Source organism: Triticum dicoccoides, chromosome 5B (genome assembly GCF_002162155.2).
Source record: "Triticum dicoccoides isolate Atlit2015 ecotype Zavitan chromosome 5B, WEW_v2.0, whole genome shotgun sequence".
NCBI lineage: Eukaryota > Viridiplantae > Streptophyta > Magnoliopsida > Poales > Poaceae > Triticum > Triticum dicoccoides.
The window spans coordinates 653,726,437-653,742,198 of NC_041389.1; the positions used below are offsets into that span (position 1 = coordinate 653,726,437).

At 45.1% G+C, this 15,762-nt stretch overlaps 1 protein-coding gene and 1 non-coding gene across 2 annotated transcripts; one reads left to right on the forward strand and one right to left on the reverse strand.

Moving 5' to 3' along the window:
* Positions 1-4,356: 4,356 nt before the first annotated feature.
* Positions 4,357-5,832, forward strand: LOC119310404 (AAA-ATPase At3g50940-like). The gene has a single exon (XM_037586167.1). The coding sequence runs from the start codon at positions 4,357-4,359 to the stop codon at positions 5,830-5,832; it is 1,476 nt and encodes a 491-aa protein (XP_037442064.1).
* Positions 5,833-13,838: 8,006 nt separating this feature from the next.
* On the reverse strand, positions 13,839-13,913 carry LOC119313398. Its single transcript, XR_005151688.1, has one exon. It is a non-coding gene; the product is annotated as a small nucleolar RNA snoR60 (small nucleolar RNA).
* Positions 13,914-15,762: the final 1,849 nt, after the last annotated feature.

Consider the following 15,762-nt stretch of genomic DNA (forward strand, 5'->3'; position numbering starts at 1 on the left):
TTTTGACATGTATTCGAAAAACATGGAAAAATGAAAACAAATAGAAATCCCAAAAACAAATGAAGGAAACTCATGAAAAAGATACAGAAAACACACTAAAAAGAAAAAAGAGAAAAAAATGTGTGTAAGCTTATGGAACTATTTCGAATCGGTCCATAGAAGCTTCCAGGACCGTTCCAGGAATCTACAACACACATGATAATTGGGCCGGCCTGCTAGCGAGAGCGTTAGAGGTGAGTCGTCTTTTTGCTTGCAGTTGGCGCGATAAAGCCCTGTTGCCAGCCCTGTTCAAGGAAGCTACATTTTTTTCCTAGTCGGCCGGCTACCTGCTTTCGTTTAATAGGCCCCAATAGCTCCAACTTCGTACATTTGATTCTCTGTTTTTGAATTATCTTATAAAAAATAAATTACAATAGATTGATTTTTTTTAAAATAAGTAAAATACTCTAGTATTTTAAAGACTAGTTTATGACCAGCACATTTCCACGGAAGCCGTGTAGGTACTAATGCAGAAATACGTACTTAAGAACAATTTAAATTAATAAAAAAATCAAATGTAATAGTGCTATTGGTTTACATTTTTGAAACGACAAAACCTACAAAATATGTGACAATGTATATAAAGAGAAAACTTTTGTATTGACCTTAACTTGATAACATTAAAAAAACAGAAGCATTAACTGTATATTTTCGCTCTAAGCTTCCAACGCACGGTAACATATCTGGTACACCGGGACATTTGGTGCTACCGGTGCACCAAGTGTCCATAATTGCATTTTAAGTGTTGAAAAAATAATTAAATTTTGTGAGGATGTAAGTACAGTACATATCTACCATAGTATAAAATTTCAGATCCAAATAGAAAGTGCACGTTGAAAATAAAAATAACAAATCACAATGTGAATGGTATCTAATGTGAACTGGACCTGGAATTGAGCCCATTTCTTTATCATCAATGAATATTCTCATTTTTAGTTCTCACACTATGTTTCAAATTTGGATATGAAATTTTGTAGTATGACTGGTTTTTGTTGCCACTACATCATAATTTATTTTCAGAGTTTTTCAACATTCGTAGAATGATTAATCTCAATCGGGTGCACCGGTGAACCAGATATTTCCCCTCCAATGCATATACATTCCATGACCATGCAAAAATTAACTTCATGAGGTGAAGCATAACGTGATGAGGTTACGTGATTTGCATGGATAGGTTGGTGCAAAAAAATTGTACTATAGCTTATGGTACATGCATGACTTGTGATGTCACACAGTTAAAATCGGTAGTTGTAATAATTGAGATGACGTGAAAGCACACATATGTATAGAAATCTAGTAGTGGAGGCTAGCTATGAGTAAATGCATGAGTTAGCAGGTCATACAATTTCAATCGGACAATTATCAATAACAGAGGTGATGCAGAAGCACATATTCATAGAGAAAATTAATAGGGTGGGGCTGCCTATTTAGATATAAAAGATATTCATCCATATAAGAAAATTAGGTAATTTGAAAAATATGCATGTATTTCAAAAAACTTATCATGTATTTTGAAAAAAAAAGTATTTCCATTTTTTTAACTAAATAATCAACTTATGATTGGTTGGTTCGGCATTCAGTGGTCGCCCTTGTCAAACCGCAGGTTTGACGCTTTGGTGTCTCATAAAGGTGAAATATTCCCTCAATGTGAGGTGACATTTTCGTCATAAGCGAGGCATCTATGGTGACTTCATCAATCTGAAAACCCACCGGGCCAGTCTCTCAGGGGTGCTCATAAGATTAGAGTGTGTGTGCGCATTCATAGGAATGAGTGTTCTTACGTGTTGTGAGCGTTGACATCTATATCTTGTTTCTAAAAAATATATTCTTAAGCATTTACTTAATTAAAAATATTTGCACTATATTTTAAATAAATTAGAACATGGAATAATAAAAGCCACCAAAGGCAAATAGTGTAATTTGAGTAGAGGCGGTTTGTTCCTTTCCCTCGGGGTGTAGAATTCTATATACCTAAAAAGTTTGTCCTCACTATCTTATCTATCGTAACATGCAATATATCCATCTCATGGCATATGTCCTAACACGTGTCTTTTTCCATTTAAATGCACATGCAAATCATCCACATCAAGCGCATGCAACCAAGCAACGTTTCACTTTTCCCTTCCCACCACATGCACACCTCACATCATCAAGCTTCATGAATCGTTTAACATTTTATTTCTCATTTTCCACCACATGCAAGTCCTCCACATCATCAAGCACATGAAAGCACTACACATCATTCAAAAATTTCAACAATATATATTTGATCTTGAATGTTACAAGACAATATAACATGCATCCACCCGGAAAATACCCATCGGTTCTTGGTTGTAGATGCATCCTATATGGGAAAAAATTACAAGAAAAGTCAAATAAGTTTGGAATTTTTTGGAATAAACTTGACTCTCTCTTGCACTAGTATATAAATTTTCGCGAATAAAAACCCAGCGTTTACTTCACGGAGAAAAGCAAAAAAATATTTTCTATTATAGACCACCATTCACACTATTTTGGCTGATTTTTTAAAAGAAGTCAAAGGTTTTTTTATTGGAATTTTTACAAGGACAATGGACGGTCAAGTTTATTTCAAAAATATTTTCAGAATTATTAATTTCTTATTTAATTACTATTTTTTAATATAAGGTGTATATATACACCCATAGACCAGCGTCCGCATCCACCCTCCATTTACCTCTATGTTGAATATGGCGCGGTACTACTTTTATACTACTCCCTCTGTCCGGAAATACTTGTCGAAGGAATGAATGTATCTAGACATATTTTAGTTCTAGATACATCCATTTTTATTCATTTCCGCGACAAGTAATTCCGGACGGAGGGAGTAGTATATTCTAACTTTATTTTGGATAAGTTTACTGCTAAAACATCGTACTAGCAAACATGCTCTCCACGAAAAAGGGTATAATAGCAACTCAGATGACAATATCACCCGCAAAAAAATATAAACTCAGGCTGTGTTTGATAGCAAAGTACTGCAAAAAACAGAGTATTGAAAAACTGCAGTATTTTAACCCATTGGTGCAAGATACCATGATTTTGACATATCAAACTATTTTGGAGTTTTGATAATACAGCGACCCGTTTGGCTAGCGCCGTATGTAGCGATGTAAAATGAGTTTTAGCTAGCTCGGCGTTGCATGCAACTGATCGGCCATGCACATTTATCATCCGCATGCACAAACTGAACGGCACTGCATGGCCATAGATATGGCTTGTAGCTTCCCTTGGAGGACGCTCAGCAACACGAAGTAGCCGACTTATCACCGTCGAGTCTTGGTGGAGCTGCGTGTGGAGGTAACACGTCACTCTCTGCAAATGGCGTTGCTGGTCGGAAGCTGCGCAAGTGCGCGTGGACTGAACGGCCTGACCTTCATCCATATTATCGTCGAGGGGAACCAGGAGCTGACCATGAATTGTAAACGGGTGGCCAAGATGGTGTTCGTCATGTCCACAACTAGCTCCAAGCCTTCTGTGCCACTGACTCCTCGTGTATCTCCGTCACGCCGCGCCCAGGTGTTTCTCTACAGCCTCTCCACCATGACAATGTTCCATGGCCTCGCGGTGCCAAGCATCGGCATTCGTCGTCATGCGAGGGTCACTCCGTGGCATGGCCTCCACCGCATAGTCTACGGCAAGGAACGTAGCCAGGAGGTAACCGGCGACCTGTGCAGAGAGGCAGGAGGATGAGGATCAGTGTATTTATTATTGTTCTTTAATTTGCTGTCTCTTGGTTTGTCCATGGCCGCCGAAGTAGAAGATCTTCAGAGACGGCAGCGCGGCGATGGCTTGGAGCGAGGAAGAAGTTGAAGACACCTGTTTCTTTTGCGTGCTCTGTTTTAAAAAAAGAGGTATGGGGTTCTTTTTATTTGACAGAGAAAATACTCTAGTTTTGGAAATACCACAGTATTAATACTGCAGTTTATTGGGTAGCCAAACACCTCACAGTAAATTAAACTGTAGTATTTTCAAAAACTGTAGTATTATCAGAATACTTTGAAAAAACTTCGCTATCAAACGGAGATGTCAATATTAAGGAAGTAAATAAATCAGCAAACTTTTGTTCCGTGAGCAGCAGTTTATTAGGAGAGGTTAAGTTTGTGTCGGATTCCAGTCCAGTTTTGCGACGTACTCAGGCAGGCTCAGGTTAGTATAAGAAGTGGCACCGTGGCAGCCAGGTCCCCAAAACAGCAGAAGTGCCATCAGAATCAGATCGAGACTCGATCGATTCACGCGGGTTCGCCGGCCCTTTTCTAGTAGAAACCGATCGATTCAGACCCTAGTCGCCAAGTCGCCATGCCTTCGTCGTCGTCCTACGAGAAGGCGAAAGAGGTCATGGCCATGGCCACGTCCGTCGCCGCGTCCATGATGCTGGTGCGCAGCCTCGCCAACGACCTGATCCCGCCCGAGGCGCGCAGCCTGCTCTCCTACTGCCTCAGCGGCCTGCAGTCCCGCATGGCGTGGCGCCACACCATCGTCGTCGAGAAGACCGACGGGTATTACACCAACAACGTCTTCTACTCCGTCAAGACCTACCTCGCGTCGCGCATGGAGACCGACAACGCCACCCGCGACGTGCAGCGCCTGCGCCTCAGCAGCGGCGGCTTGGACGACGACGACGACCCCGAGAAGCTCGTCTTCGGCATGGAGGAGGGCGAGGAGATGATCGAGGTCTACCAAGGCGCCGAGTTCAGATGGAGCCTCCACTCCCACGACCTCCCCGGCGACTCCTCCACCACCCTCGGCCGCGGCGGCGGCAAGCAGTACTATGAGCTCACCTTCCACAAGAAGCACAAGGACAAGGCCATCAAAGCATACGTCCCCCACATCCTCGCCACCGCCAAGGAGATAAGGGACAAGGACAGGCCTCTCACCATCTACATGAACGACGGCTCCGACTGGTCTCCCATGGACCTCAACCACCCCTCCACCTTCGACACGCTCGCCATGGACCGCACGCTCAAGCACTCCGTCATCGACGACCTCGACAAGTTCATCAAAAGAAAGGCATACTTCAAGAAGATCGGTAAGGCCTGGAAGAGGGGCTACCTCCTACACGGCCCGCCCGGCACCGGCAAGTCCAGCCTCATCGCCGCCATCGCCAACCACCTCAGGTTCGACATATACGACCTCGAGCTCACCGGCGTCCACAGCAACTCCGACCTCAGGAAGCTTCTCATCGGGATGACCAACCAGTCCGTCCTCGTCATCGAGGACATCGACTGCACCATTGACCTCAAACAACGAGATGATACTAGTAATGCTTCTAGCGCCAAGGACGAGAACAACAAGCAGGTAACCTTGTCCGGGCTTCTCAACATCATCGACGGCCTATGGTCCACCAGCGGGGAGGAGAGGATCATCGTCTTCACGACCAATTACAAGGACCGTCTCGACCCCGCGCTTCTACGACCCGGGAGGATGGACATGCACGTCCACATGGGCTACTGCACCACCGAGGCCTTCAGGATTCTCGTCAACAACTACCACTCCATCGACTACCATGCCACGTACCCACAGATTGAGGAGCTGATAGCCGAGGTGGAAGTGACGCCTGCGGAGGTCGCCGAGACCTTGACGAGGAGCGAAGAGCCTGATGTCGTGCTCCATGCTCTTATCGATCTCCTAAACTCAAAGAAAGAATTGTTGGCAGAATCTGCTAGTGCCTACAAGGAGGAGGATTCTGGTGATGATGCTAAGGAGGAGGAGGAGGATTGCTATGATGCTAAGGATAATGGCGACGATGATGATAATGATAACGACGAGACATAAGATGAACACTAGCTAGCAGTAGGATCGAGTGGTCTAACAATGATATAAATTGTGTGCCTACGAGAGAGTGGTTTTTTTACCGCTCGCGCGTACATGTTTATAGCATGCATGATCCACTCTCCATGCATGCTAGCAAAAAGAAGTTTTCTACTAGTCATGCCAAAGTTTGTTTTGTTTTAGAGTGTTGTTACAAAAAGTTTCGTCCAGCTCTTTTGGTGTTAAAAGAACGGATGTATCACGGTATTTTCAATAAGGCTAGCCATAGTGGGGGTAACATAAGTGGTATCATGCGCTTGGGAATCGTAAACATGCTTATGTGGCAGACAATTAAAGAAGAGAGATGGTTATAGTAACATAGGTAGATACTGTAACATAATAAATGTGATGCTACTATGTGTCATGCATGGCAATAAAGACCTTCTATGATACTAATCTATGATACTATGCATTATAGAGGTAGTAACATAGACTACTAACATTTGCATGTTACTAGTCTAAGTTACTCCCCACTATGACCAGCCTAAAAGAAGACTGTATCATCGAAAATGCATAGGCGCTCTCTGGTGCTACGCTCCCCCTATATTCAAAAATAATTTAGTAATTCAAAAAAGGGAAAAGCTAGTGGTCTACCGGTGGATCTTTTGTCTCACATCCGTCACCTTCTACGCTTGACACGTGTCTTGATGGGCCAGCGCACAGCTAGTCTCTTTCATCCCCATCCCCACCGAAATGACTACATATATATATCTCTCTCCTATGCATGCGTTGAATCCGACCTCTTTCTGGATCTCATCTCACCTTGTAGAGCGCTTCATGCTTCAATTCTTACAGATGGGCACCTGTTAAATGCGGGTGCTTCAGAGACCACGGGGTGCTTTCTCCGTTGCAGCCGTCGGTGTTCTTACAAGTTTTTGCAACAACAGTCTTGTTGCAGAAATACATAGAAGAGAGTGGAGATGTTCAGTCTTATTGCAATGGAGGTTTTGCAACAAGGGTCTTCTTACAGAAAATTTGAGAAGAAGAAGTTTTGCAATAGGGGTCTTGTTACAGGAAATTAGAGGAGAGAATATTTTGCGACAGATGTTTTGTTGCAAAAAATTAGAGAACAAGAGATTTTTGTAACATGACACTTGATGCAGAAAGTTGGAGAAGAAGAGGTTTTGCAACAAGAGCATTGTTGCAGAAATTTAGAGAAGAAGAAAGCACAGCTTGCCTCATATAATCGGACGGCTCACGATACGGTGGATCTTTTAAAAAGATTTGCCCGCCGACGTGTAGCACGACCCTTAAAAAAAGTAAAAAAATATCCCGAAGCTTTTTTATGGAATCAAACGTGACCAAATATTGCACTCGTATAAAAAGATTAAATAGGAAATCACTTTTATTGTATCCGGGGTCAAAGATTTCCGAAAAAAAGCTATATACAAGTACTATTCATACTATATTGTCGTCATAATTGTTTTTCTTTTTCTGAAGTCAACGAGAATATTCCTTGGCCAAACTTTTTACTCCCTCCGTTCCAAAAATTTTGTCTTAGATTTGTTTAGATACAGATGTATCTAATACTAAAACGTGACTTGATACATCCGTATTTAGACAAATCTAAGACAAGAACTTTGGGACGGAGGGAGTATATGAGTACAATACCTAGTCATATTTGATTCAAAAATATATCCAGAATATTTTTGACTTTTTTTGAATTATTAAATTATTTTTGAATATAGGAGGGTGGAGCACCCGAGTGCTCCTAATCCGCTTCCAATGTATCATCGGTTATTTTATCCAGGTTTATCAGTTCTCTTCTTACTACTTAGGGTATCACAACTTTCTGCCATAATATATCGACAAGTCCCTCAAGCTCGAAACTCGGAAGGACGCTAATACTCCCTCCTTCCCAAAACATAAGACGCGATTGACTTTTTCGGACTTTAACCATTAATATATATCAAAGTATATGAATTAAATATGTATAAATGACATCATCGTATTTGTCTTGTAAAACAATTTTATTTCATATGTTTGTGTATTAATTTTATAGACATATGATACATAAAAATCATAGTTAAAGTTGTACAACGAAGATCAGAAAAATCAAACCGCGCCTTACATTTTGAGGAGGGAGTAGTACAACGCTAATGTTCCCTCAGGGGGCCTCTTGCGCATACCCTTGCCAGATGGATCATTCGCTAGCTGGGTGAGGGGGTTGGTGGTGCCCTCAAGGACTCCTCTCACACAAAGCTTGCCAGTGAACGCGCTGCTACCTGGCGCCACGAGCATGAGACGGACCAGGCCCACTTACTATACCACCAATTTTGATGGAGTTTACCCCCAAAATTCACGCTAATGATAGATCGGTTTTCGTCAATTTTTCACTACTAATTTACACATTCCTTCCACATGTTACCCCATTCGAATTTCCCCCCAAACAAGTTCTGACTAGGCTGCCACGTGCATGGTTTTTATTTTGTGCTGGTTTTCATTTTGATTTTTTTTCTGCAAAAACTGGTTCATATGTTTAGCTTGATATTTTGTCAAACAGGCTGACGGCAGCGTCGAAATTCCTGTGCCGCCCCTCCAACTACTCCCACCTCTTCTTCGTCTCCTCAGGGGCAACCCCTTAGAGTATGGTTAATAATACAACCAAAAATCGGCACCATCTCCTCAGGGACTTCCACCAAAAAGATAGCCACCATCTTATCGAAAGACAGGACACCTTTTGTGGAAGTCGGCTTTGACGATCCGACTACGAACATGCGAGGACGTCGCGCCTTAGCAATCGCTAAACCAACTCCGAGAGGTTATTGATCACGCCGGAGCATGATCAACCTGACCATGAAGGTCTATTTCCTGCAAGCAAACGAACAACAAACAAGAAACTAAGATTGCAATCTGGATATTGCGAATATAAGAGGAAAGCTTTATTAATGAAGGTGGGATTCTGTGACGCCTTTGTCTGGTCGTTGAACACAAACGAAGTACGCGAAGTTACAACTATGTCGAACTTTTAATCTAAACAAAACCCAAAGTTTAAACAACGCCCTAAGGGCTGTATATATGGAGGGAGAGAGGGGAATTCCGTGGCCCTTGAGGGAGGGGTCCAAAACCAACCCTAACTCTTGTTTCCCCACACATACGGACTCTAGAAATAGCCTATAATGAAGTATTTCAAAATTACATGGGTCTGGCCCAATAATAAGGTGACGCAGAATAGCCTGTGGACGAAAATTATGAAGTAGCATCTTGTATATTTCGTCCAAGGCTTCATGCACTTATTATGGTGGCTTCAACGTCCTGAAATCATCACTTGTAACTCCGTTCTTATTCCCCTTGCGCATGCCATCATCTCCATGCTTGTTCTTACTCTAATGTTCATCCTTCTCCAAGCTAGGCCCTTCATTTGTAAGCAAAACAAATGTATCCAATTTAGGGAGCATCATATTCTCATGAATATTAGAATCATTACCAAGAAACGAAAGTACCTGCTAATTTAATTGGCGTGCGCGAGCTCTAGTAATTGGTCATGTATGTATAACAGCAGGGGCTGTGGGTGTAACAATGGTATTGATGTCCTCATCAGTATTCTTTGAATTTGATATTCATATAGGAAGGTGAAGCACCCAGGTGCTCTTGTGCATTTTCTGTATACTACTCCCTATATTATGGGCCGGAGGGGCCGAGGGAGTATTATGGACCTATCTTCATTGTCGAGTTGATCAAATTTGGTCAAATAACTTTAACATGCTTTTCATTTGCAGAGTCTGACCTCCACATACAACATCGCAACGTTGGTCTGTCTTTTCACGATGCAGCATTTGATCTTGAATCAAATCCAGGAGTCCCACAAGTTTGGAAGAGGAGCACGGGTCCCAGGGGACACCAGCAGCCTCGCGCACTGCGCTCCAAGCAAACCTAGCGAGAGGACAAAGGAAGAAAACGTGGTTTGCATTCTCGGGGTTCCCACATAAAGCGCATGGACTCGTTGCCGGGCCATTCCGTTTTGCTATATTGATGGACGTGGGGAGACGGTCCCGGAACAATTGCCAAAGAAAAACTTTGATCTTCAGCGGAACGCGAGCTTGCCATAGTCCTTTCAACTCCCTCTGTGCCGTCCCTTGGCATAATTTCTGATATAAGGATTTGACAGAAAACTTCCCAGAGGCGTTAAGATACCACGACACCCTGTCGTGCTCATCGGACAAGGCAACGAGGTTCACTAGTTCCTACAAGGCACCCAGCCTGGCTGATTCCTGGTCGTTAAGGTTACGGCAGAAGGCAATGGCCGGGGGGAGGCCAAGGCTTCTGCCACCCTTTGATTAGGATGCACCGCAAGTGCATACAAATCTGGGAATTCTTCCCACAAGGGCCGAGTCCCCACCCAAAAATCAAGCCAGAAGCGGGTGGAACAACCGTTTTCGACATTGAATTTGGCCCCTTGGTCAAAGGCAGGTCTGATAGCCTGTAGGTCCTACCAGAAAGGAGAGCCCCTCGCTTCCCCTTCAAAGAAATTACCGTTTGGGAAATACTTAGCCCTTAGGATATCAGCCCATAAGCCAGTCGCCCCTTGCGAGAGCTTCCAGATCCACTTGCACATAAGCGCAACGTTTTATAGTCTGGTGTTAGTGATTCCTAGTCCTCCCAAGGACTTCGGCTGACAAACCACTACCCATTTGACCATATGGTATTTGCATTTGAGACCCATTCCCTCCTAGAAGAAACGGGCTTGCGGCGTGTCCATTTTAGCATGGACACCCTCCGCCAACAGGAAAAGGCCCATGGCGAACATGGGGAGCGAGGAAAGGCTAGAGTTGGTTAGGGCAAGTCTTGCCGCAGAGGACATGAACTTGCCATGCCAAGGGCTCACTTTCTTTCCCACTTTCCCACTTAGAGGTGCCCAATCGTCGATTGTCACCATGCGAGGCGCGAGGGGCAGGCCTAGGTACGTAAAGGGGAACTTTCCCACTTTACAGTTGAGGAGGTCCGCTATGCGTCATCCCTCCTCGCTATCTATCCCCATAGATAGCATTTCACACTTGTGAAAATTGATTTTGAGACTGGACATTAGTTCAAAGCTCAGTAGTAGTGCTTTCACCGTTGCTATACTATGAGTATCCAATTGGAATAGTAGAAGGGTGTCGTCTGTGTAGTGCAAGTGCGAAATCCCCCCTGGGATAAGATGGCCTACCACTCCCTTGATGTGGCCAGCCATGGTCGCTCTCCGTAACATAGCCGCGAGAGCATCAACCACAAAGTTGAACAAAAGCGGAGACATCGGGTCACCCTGACGCAGTCCCCACTTATTACGAAAGAAGTTCCCTACTTCCCCGTTGACCGAAATAGCAGTTTGGCCACCCAAGACCAGATGCATCACTCAGTGGACCCACATGGCCAAGAAACCCCGACATAGCAGGACCTGACGCAAAAAGTTCCAGTTCGCGCGATCATACACTTTTTCGAAGTCTAATTTAAGAAGAATAGCCAGTTTCCTAGTGCGTTTGAGTTCGTGGAGGATCTCTTGCAGTGCAAGAGAACCCTCAAGGATGTTTCGACCGTGGATGAAAGTAGTCTGCGTGTGGCTAATGATGCGGTGCGCTATCGGGACAAGACGGGAGGTGGTTGCTTTGGTGCAAATCTTAAACGGGACGTTAATTAACGCGATAGGCCTAAATTGACGGATGTTATCAGCGCCTGCCACCTTAGGGATGAGTGAAAGGACCCCAAAGTTGAGTCGGGCGATATCTACCGTCCCTCGCATGAAACCATTGCACACCTCGAACATAGGCCCCTGCAGGAGTGGCCGGAAGTGTTTGAACATGGCCATGGGCCACCCGTCCGGGCCTGGCGCTGTATCGGTTTTCATGCTCCTTGGAGCAGCATCAATCTCCTCGGGCAAAAAGGCGAGCCCCAGCCCCTCGTTTTCCCGATCGGTAACGAGCTAGGAAGGGTCCCACAGGTCAGCGCACACCCCTGCTCGCTGATCCTCACTCGTCCCCATAAGCTGGATTTAGAAGTCGTAAACGTGACGCACTATGTCCACCTGAGCTAGCAGTAACTCTTGTTCAGACGGCAACCGAAGAATCGCACATCTACGCCGTCTCCCATTAGCGTAGGCATGGAAGTATTCCATGTTCGCGTCGCCTTTGAGCACCCATTTAAGGCCACCCCAATGCCACTAGTACTCCTCATCCGCGCGAAGAAAGGACTGAACTTGATCCTCCAGCGCGTAACGATGGGCCCATTCTTGTTCAGAGAAAGGCCGATCATCAGCCTGTTTGTCAAGGTTCGCGATCTCGGCAAGTATACTCTCCCTGAGCATCTTTTCCTGACGGCCCAAGTTGGCCCCCAAGCCCTTGAGACTAGCCCAAAGGCGGCCCCCTACTGCAATCCAGAAATCCATTGGACCCCATTGGGTACCCACCTGGCTAACGCAATGGTTCCACTTCACCCTGAAGATGGAGTCGAAGTCTGGATTTTCAAACCAAGCCGTCTAAAAGAAAAACCGAGGGCTTCGACGAATCATGTCCTCCCCTGAGGTAAGGATAAGCGGGGTGTGGTCCAACCCTATCCTGGTCTCTATGACAAGCGAGCATAGAGTGTACACCAAATCCCAGTCAGGAGAGATGAATACCTATCTAGCACGGATCGCACCGGGGCCAACTGTCTGTTCGTCCACGTGTAGCGAGTCACCTCCTGAAGAGCCATGGTGGCAATGGCATTATTGAACATGGTCACCCTTGGCCAGTTAATATTGCAGTTGTTTTTATCCGCTCCCGAGCGGATCAGATTAAAATCCCCCACCCCCAACCACTAGAGGAATAAGTGAAGAGCTCACCGAGAGCACCTTGGTTTGCAATTCGCCCCAAAAAATTGGACGATCTCGAGTGATCTGCCGGTCCATAGACCTGAATCACCACCAGCTCCCTCTGAGACTGGCGGTGGCGAATGTGCCCTGCTAGAAATAAGTTGCCTGCATCCCATGCAAGCACCTCATAAACTGCTTGGTCAAAACCAAGCAGCATGCCCCCTGAGTGCCCAGATGCAGCTAGGTGGTTCCGAGTGAACCTCTCCAGGGGGTCGATGGTGAGCAGCTCATGATGTCAAAAGTCTAACTTAATGGTCTCTTGCAAGCCTACAATATCTATACCCTCCTTCCGCATATAATCCTTTAGCTGGGATCAGCGACCCACGTGGCCGAACCCACGGATGTTTCAAAAGATTGCACGCATCTAAATAACACCAGGGAGCGTAATTTTAATTTTGACAAATAGTTTAACAAGTTTACTAAAATGTTGCATCACATGGATAAATAGCATACAGATAATGTTGCATCACATGGATAAATAGCATACAGATAAATAGCATATATATGGTATAGCATACAAAGACGATTCTAATTTCTCACACTTCCATTATCTTCTAAGATAATATGTTCCTCGATTTCTAAATCAGCAGGTAGTCTTTAATCATAATAATATGATTGCAAAGGATGGAACAATGATTCATAGAAAAAGAACAGAAAACATCGAAAAATTGCAACAAAACACCTGAAAAACGATAGCTAGCTCAATGAAGGGACCATAGGAATGATTCAATTAGGACTTGTCCAAGAAGCAAGTCGGACATGTGCCCCTGTACAACATATGGTCGCACCTCTATTTTGATTTTTCACTACTCAGCCTGATCAATGAAAGAAAAGCCCTTTTGCAGTGTATTAAATGTGGTGCCAAGTTTCATGTTACAAATAATATGATTCACCCAAACTGAACGGAATTAACTTTCAGATTACAGAGCTGCATTGGTTTCAGTTAATAAAAGGACCCATAATATGCCACAATAACACTAGGACTATGCGCTGCACAGGAACTAAATTAATTAAGTAACCAAAATTTACCTGGCCCAGGAATAGAAAAGCATGCAAGCGATTGGGAAAAATAAAATGGAAGCATAGCAAATTCAAAATAAAAAATGCAGCAAAATAACTGAGAAATGGACTAGCATTGGGCTTAAAATGCATCAGATACTCGATTTTGCATCATCCATTGTGATGTCCTGAAGGGGAATCCGAGTAAGCTCATCATTTGCTAAGCTCCAATGTAGCCACAGAAGGTGATCAAAACATAGCAGTCAATGACATACCATAACAGACGGCTCTACCATAGGCAATGTTAATGCGCAAATAGTTATTGTGGGCATTCATATGATGACAGGTATACCTGGTCAGGCTGTGCAACATCTGAGAAGATAACGTCAACCATGCCGACCAACATGCGGTACTTTGCAGGGTGCCAACCCAGTCTGCAAGTCACAAGATTGATGTAAGATAGCAACTTCCTTTAATGGAAACCATTGACCTATAGTAAGTAGCCATGAGATCTCACCGGTCCAACAATGTCAGACATATGAGACACTGTTGTTCCTGAGGCAACACCAAGATAGAGCACACGAGCACCAGGAGCCTGAATTAACAAGTGCAGGGTCAGGACATAAATAATGATATAAGTTTAATCTACAAAACAACCTGGAGCACGAAGGTTTTGACACAAAGAATACATGCTAAAGCACAACGAACTTACAATCCAGATGTTGTTGACGCCACCAAGAACAGCGGCAGCCAGCTTTGATCTGAAGGTGTTCCACACCCTGTACTCAACCTTGGTGCCGTCCTCGTTCTGCAATACCAGAGCAGAAAATGGCATGCTTTCATTGATATATGCACAATGAGCACAACAGAGTAGGAAATCTGACATCACATGAAAACAATCATCTAACAAGATCCTGTGAACAAACACCCGCCAGGATCTGGGTAATAAAATAGAAAAGCATGCAAGCATTTTGCTGCAGTTCTAGGTATTCCTAAGTGAATCATCCAAGAGCCAAAATCCAATGGCGTGCAGGTCCTACACCCGCCAGGATTGTCAACTTCTCATGAAATCCAACAAAACACCAACTGGAGAGAACTGTGAGGCATCAAAAGTAAAGCTAACTATGCCATGGCAACCACAACAGATAATTCTCCAACAACAAAAGTAACAGCATACCACAGGGTTACCAAATCGAGCAATAGCGTCAAGTAAATTTCCTCAAATGCTTGCTAGTAAGGATTGCAATAGTCAAGCTGCTGCAGTGATGCAATAGTGCCAAATCAATGGTGCACAGCTGCATCAAATCAAGCAATAGTGCCAAATCACTTGACCTACTCATGCCAAAGTGCACCCAAATGTCTCTATTAGTCCAGCAGCATCTAAATCGAACTCCACATGCATGCTACTAAGGGAATCCACCGGCAAACAGATGAAGATTTGGTCGCGAGCCAAACCCATGATGGACAGTGCGAAGATGGTACCTCGAAGGTGTTGGAGCCTAACTAGAGGAGGCCGGGCTGGCCATCGTGGCAGGGCAGAGTGCTGTGGTAGATGACATCACTACAGGCCATCACGGTGCGGCGCAGGACCACCGCCTCCACCAGCTGCCGCCCCACCTTGGCCCCGAGCTCCACCGACGCCACCACCAGTCGGACCGACGACGCCACAGCGGGGGGCGCCCAGCGGCGCCGGCGGAGGCAGAGACGCCTAGAGCCGCTTGACGAGCACCTGGCCGGTGGAGGCGGAGACGCCAGCCACTAGATGTGGTGCCTCACCGATCTGTGCGTGGTGGGAGAGGAGGAGGAGGGACGCGGCGGCGGGGCTGAGGTTGGGGGAGATGAGGAGGTCATCGGCGGCGGGGATGGGGGGAGGCCGGCGGCGCGGTAGGGGTTGGGATGGCAGAGAGAGGGAGGTATGGGTCGGGGAGAGGGAGATTGTGAGGTGAGGGAAGGGGATAGGATGGCGGTGGCGGCGTATGGATCTGGGAGAGAGAGAGGAGGGGACGAATCTGACCGTCGGGCGTCGAGGGAACGGAGCAGGGGAGGGGGTGGATCTGGCCGCCGCCATGGCT

Excerpts from the sequence above, each read along its gene's own strand:
- LOC119310404 (XM_037586167.1), top strand. The coding sequence starts at position 4,357 with ATGCCTTCGTCGTCGTCCTACGAGAAGGCGAAAGAGGTCATGGCCATG.